This window comes from Lottia gigantea (assembly GCF_000327385.1).
Source record: "Lottia gigantea unplaced genomic scaffold LOTGIsca_46, whole genome shotgun sequence".
In the NCBI taxonomy this organism is placed as follows: domain Eukaryota; kingdom Metazoa; phylum Mollusca; class Gastropoda; family Lottiidae; genus Lottia; species Lottia gigantea.
In genome coordinates, this window is record NW_008709614.1 from 1,664,881 (window position 1) to 1,671,106 (window position 6,226).

The window sequence follows — 6,226 nt, forward strand, 5'->3', positions numbered from 1 at the left end:
GATATGTAAGGAAACAGAACACTAGAGATATGTAAGGAAACAGAACACTAGAGATATGTAAGGAAACAGAAAGCTAGATATATGTAAGGAAAGGGACAAGATAATCAAGTACAATAAACTAAGAAGAATAGGGCGGGTCTTATTCTCAAAAAATTTAAATTAAGATGATTTAAGTGTTCTAGTCATCTGCTTGATCAACTATTAGAATTGATTTTAAATTGAGTTTTATTATCCAATCGGATTACATTATTTTTTAAATTCTGGATGTTATATTGGTTAAGTTTTCAAGAATAAGGCTCCAGATGTAAGTAATGGTTACATGATAAAGTTTTCTAGGACTGTAGCCTATGTAAAATATGGGACACCTGGAGAGAATTTTTATATTTTGAAAATAGGGGGAATGATTTAACAAAATTATTCATCATGATTCCTTTTTATTTGCTTTTCTTAAATAATATTGTTGTTCTATAAAATTTATTAATTTCTTTTCTGTAAATAATATTGTTGCTAAGGTAACCAGTAAACACACTCCTCCAATCAAAACATGTAACACTTTACCTAAGACATCACCATTACAAAATTTTTGCTGCAAGAAAAAACAGAATCGTAACAGAATCATAAAGCAGAAAATAGCATTGAAAATGTGTCTTATTTTCTTTATATAAATGCTTAATTTTCAATAACTTTGAAGCGGATCATGTACACCTTGTCACATGATAAACCGGCGTTTATTTCTCCATAACAATAACAAGATCCACTTTCATTTCTTATATACATTGGTATATCTTTTCTGATAAAATACTCCAAAATGTTCTATTTCGTAATTGTAAAATACCCGAAACCGATATCTGTCAATCAAGTTCACCGCCCTGCCCCTAACAATATAGTTCTATGAATCAACAGTCTTATTTGGATGACAGAATTATCAAATATTTATTATTCCATTGAAATATTAACAACAATTGTAAATTTAAATAGACTCTAGATAAAAAATTTGGGTCAATCCTTGTTTTCGTTTTCGATGTCTTCATACACCTAATTGTCACGTGACAAACTACAGTTATTATAAATAAACACTCGTTTGGCTAACTGGTTTATTGAAGGGAATGATAGTAGAAATGTAAATATTGAACAATGAATTTTTTTTTTTCATAATATATATAATAATTAATAAAATATACCAAGTGACGTCACACAACATTAACCTCATGTGCTTTTAGTTTTATTGCTTGAAGGTCAGGGTATATGACGTTTTATTTTATTTACACTCAGTGATCAAAGGGTTAAGATATAATGAAATACAAACCTCTGATAGATAGGTGATAATAAATGATAACAATATGACAACATTAACAGGTAACGAAGGTATAATATCATGTAATGGTTTATAATTACTCTCTTTAAAATATGTTCTAATAAATATCATACTGTAATATACAAATATTATTAAGATCAATAATACATGCTATCAGAGTAAAAAGAAATCATCATCAACAAAATCATTATTAATTAGTGGTATTTAAATATATCACAATCCAACCAAATATCACAATCAGAGATATCACAACTAAAGCTATTCTTATCAAAATAGCATAGTAGACATTACAATTATTGTTTTACACTGAAAGAAACCTGTTAACTATCAAATAATGTTCAGCAGTTCAGTCACTAATGAACACCGTTGATTTTCACATACAACCAAATGAACAGATCAATAACAAAATCAACAGGTAGTGCTTAGTGTCCATAAGCCTTGTTTCCATCCTCCCGTAGTGGGAATCAATTAATTAATTAAAATTTATTCTGACCTATGAATGATCCTTGCAGCCATATTTAAACAATTAGCCAGTATAAAACCTACACTACCAATTGTTTTAGTTAAAAACCATGAAGATAGTAAAAATAAAACAGAAAATAATAACATCTTGTGATTATATCTGAAAGAGATAAATACAGGTGATCAAAACCAAAAAAATTATTTATGTAGGATTTACATACATTAGTCTACAATGGATACAAACGTACATACACCACATAAATCAACAGCCCTGCATCAAATACATCAAAGACATGTGAACTCTATATTAAATGACATTAACTTTGTTAGACCTTACCTATCTACATCATTTTTTGACATGGCAGCAAATACGAAGCCTTCTGTAGTACCATTGATAGCTATAACTAATACATATAGACAATACCATTTTAATAACACTGGACCTGAAATAAATATTTGAACATTGAATATTTGTTTATCTTAAATTAACAGAAAGAAGATTCACTCAAAATTAGAATTTCAAATAAACCCTTGACCCTATATCTCTCTTTACAAACTTTTAGATAAAATATGTTGTGCTGTTAATCTATTTTCTTCTTCTGGTTCTTCTCAAATGCATTTATGTTTTAACCTGATTAGACAAATGACATGAATGAAAACTACATTTCTGCATTGTTGCTAAATTTGCATTTTGTATCAATAAAACTGGCATTTTGTATAAATAAAATTGGCATTTTGTATCAATAAAATTTGCATTATACATCAATGAAAATTGAATTAGGTACATGTATAAACAAACCAAATTCCATTTCTGACAATATCTTTGAGAACAAACAAACCTGAGCCGACAGTAAGTATAGTTCCACCATATAAATGTAATGCTAAATAAGAATAGGTGTAACCAAAGGTTAATATGATGCACCCTATTAATGTCACTATTTTTAGAAATAAACTTAAGACATCACTACTGAATTTGACATCTTCCTGAAATATCACAATTACAAGTTACATGTATTTTGAAATCAGTGTTTATTGGCGGTCCTTTTCATTTTGATGATGGTTCAGAACATAAGGAACAATCATTAGCTATGTTCATTCCTGTAACAAAATGGATTGTTAAATCAGAGGCAGTGTACAGCCGATTGCACCCCCATCAATTTCTAACACATTTAAAACTATGATATTTTTCCTTTTTTGTTTATGATTTATAATATGTGTCAGAATGCAACAAATTAATTCTTATTATCCAAAATTTTATTGGGGTAAAAACTCTGACGCTCCATTTGAGGCTTGCGTCTACGGTGCTTTATAAAGCTGACATATTATCAGTCTTGGGAGGCTGAAAAGGGATTTTAAAGAGGTTTTTTAAAATGTTTTATGTATATTAAGGACACTGATATTGATTTGAACATCACTATGGTAAAGACATTTGATATTATTAGCAGATTTTGCCACAGTGATGTCATAAAACATTTACCAGTAGTTATAATGACATGTGTATTTCCAATACACTAAGTTCATATTTGTTAGAACTAGGCATTTAATGACATCACTATCCAAAAATATGCTAATAACAAGTTTGAAAAACCACTATACAATCCCTTTTTAATAGCACACAAGGAATAATTAAAAGCAGATTGAGTAAAAAAAAAAGTTTGCTTCTTAAATATGCATACCTGTTTTTGCTGATGTATGGGTTTACCTCGTGTTAAAGATTGAGAGAAGAAAAGATATCCAGTATCCTCTATAGGTAAAAATATAAATCTTGCAGCCATTGAACCCAGGTTATTTATTACATCATATATACCTGAAATATCAACCGTAGTACTTTTCTTGACATGTTATCTGGACTAAAAATATCTGGGTTGTGAGAATTGGATTAAAATAAATAGGTTTAAAATCCCTGTACCTTGGGAAGTGCGGAAAATCCATACAAAATAGGGCTTAGTTTTTATACGCCCACATAGAAATGTGGACGTATATTGCCATCTGTCCGTCCACATTTCTTGTATGCACGATAGAGGCTACAGTTTTTATCTGATCTTGATGAAACTTAGTATGCATGTACATATTGATGAGATCTCGGTCAAGTTCGAAATTGGTAATAATCTGATGAATGGTTTCAGAGTTATTGCCCTTGAATTAGAAAAAACGCGTTAAATTTGGCTTGTATGCTTGATAAAGGCTGCAATTTTATCTGGTCTTGATGAAACTTAGTATGCATGTGTATATTGTTGAGATCTTGGTCAAGTTTGAAATTGGAAGTAATCGAATGAACGGTTTCAGAGTTATGGCCCTTGACTTAGTATAAATGCGTTAATTTTGGCTTTAATGCATGAAAAAGGCTGCAATTTTTATCTGATCTTGGTGAAACTTGGTATGCATGTATATATTGATAAGGTCTCGGTCAGGTTTGAATTTGGTTTTAGAGTTATTGCCCTTGACGTAGTAAAAACGCTTCATATTTTGCTTGTAGCCATGATACAGAGTGCAGTTTTTATCTGATTTCAATGAAACTTGGTATGTATGTATATATTGATGAGATCTCAAGTTCAAAATGGTAAAAATTGGATGAATGGTTTGGAGTTATGGCCCTTGAATAAATTGATTGCGTCTACTTTGGCTTGTAGGCCTGATATAGACACTGATTAATTCAAGTTCTGTTTTAATATTTTCACATAACTCTACAATTGATGTATTGAGCACTTTTTTTAACAGTGAAAATGTTTCATTATTGTATTTCCATTTCTTGTTGTGGAAGATCAGAAAAGATCAAAACAAATAAATGCAACTGTATTCACACAAGCTATTTCTCTTATTTATTGAGGCAACTTGAGGCATATTTTTCTTCTTGTTAAATGTAATGTTAGGCAGAAGATACATGGAGCGTGCATTTTCCATAAGGGCTCCTAAAATTGGAATAAACTTCCATTTTCACTGAGAAACAATCCATCATGGTCAGTTTTTAAATTTTTCTATTAATTTTTTCTTCCTATATTTCTTACATGTTATCTTATATATTACCCAATGTATTTACTCTAGTTTTCTTCTATATATGTGTATGTATTTTAAAATGTATACTATATTGTAAAGTGTATCTGGGGATTCAAGTGAAATATGTGCTATATAAATACATAGGCCTGTTTTTTATATGTTTATCTTGGATATTGCACCAACAAATTTAAATACTGGGCATATAAAATGTGGCATATACCTTGATCAGCAAAACTTAAAACATCAAAAAATGTCATAACAAACTTTTCACCTGGAATAAAATAACATAATATCAGGTTATATACAATACACCTGTATACCTTAGATTTCATTTCTAGTCAAGTCCAGAAGGCCAAAGTTTGTTTGCTATACTTTTTACAATAAATCAAGGTCATGAATTATTGGGCTCTACTACAATAAGTTCAATGACAGGTATTATAAAAGAAAATTAATTTTCCAAAATCTGATGTGATTCTTATGAGCAAAGTAACAAAACCTATTAACAAGAGTACGGTCAACAGCAGGTCATGCAGCACACATTTTGAATAGCATTCTTCATTAGGACAGCTAATTTTGGAAATGGGGGTCAACTTTCCAAATTTGGACTTTAAAATGAAAGCTGTGAAAAAAACAATTGGTAATCACCTTCTGTCAGTATCTGTTTTAAAAATGATTGTTTAAAGAAACTCCATGTTAAACTAGCATAATTAGTATCTATAAAAGGCTAAAATAACAAGAGCAATATATTTTGATCACACTCAAATCATAAATAAACTAGAGCCACACGTGGCACAGAGTGGGACTTTGCAAATGTAGCAAAATGCTAAAGACTCTGAAAAAATCAACCTTCTACGATAATTACATCACGCGCAAGAGCAGTCTAAAGTTGAGAAGAATTGTTTGTAAGATTGTTATAACGGAAGTAGACAGCCCTCACAAATGAAAGTATCAGAAGATAGCCAAGGTCAATGACATTTGACATTGAAAGGGAGACGGTCAACAAAGGTCAAGGTTACGAGATACAAGTCATCCAAATTTTTAATTATATACGGCTATAAAACCGGAAGTTGAGATAGGACAGCAAATATAAAAGTATAAATAGATAGCCAATGTGAATGACCTTTGATCCTACAAAAATCAGGGTCAAAAAAGGTCAAGGTCACAAATTGAAAATTTTGAATTTTCAAAACCTGTTCCTTTTTTTGAACTATAAAGCTGAAACAATCGAACTTTTTAAGACAACGTGGCTCAACGAATGAAGTAATTGTATGCAAAGTTCCATTTTGAACAAATGTAAACGTTGCGAGTTATGTCCCTTGCCAAAATTGTCAATAATGAGTAATTTAACCCGGATGTGCTACGCCCACCTCAATTTCTTTTGCATAGGTTAATTGATATTCTGAATGTTATGTTGTGTTCCAAATTTAAAGCTTCTACATCATACAGGTCAAAAGA

The 6,226-nt window shown here is 30.5% G+C and overlaps 1 protein-coding gene across 1 annotated transcript in view; it reads right to left on the reverse strand.

Annotated features, from left to right (window-relative positions):
- Nucleotides 1-419: 419 nt before the first annotated feature.
- Nucleotides 420-6,226, reverse strand: part of LOTGIDRAFT_234090 (hypothetical protein) — a gene marked incomplete at both ends in the record, with an annotated part of 9,221 nt that continues 3,414 nt past the window's right edge. The window contains 8 exons of the mRNA XM_009061205.1: nt 420-586; nt 1,307-1,427; nt 1,809-1,937; nt 2,115-2,220; nt 2,617-2,761; nt 3,454-3,584; nt 4,992-5,042; nt 5,417-5,495. Of these exons, the coding sequence (XP_009059453.1) occupies nt 422-586; nt 1,307-1,427; nt 1,809-1,937; nt 2,115-2,220; nt 2,617-2,761; nt 3,454-3,584; nt 4,992-5,042; nt 5,417-5,495 (927 nt within the window). The remainder of the gene's footprint in view (nt 587-1,306; nt 1,428-1,808; nt 1,938-2,114; nt 2,221-2,616; nt 2,762-3,453; nt 3,585-4,991; nt 5,043-5,416; nt 5,496-6,226) is intronic.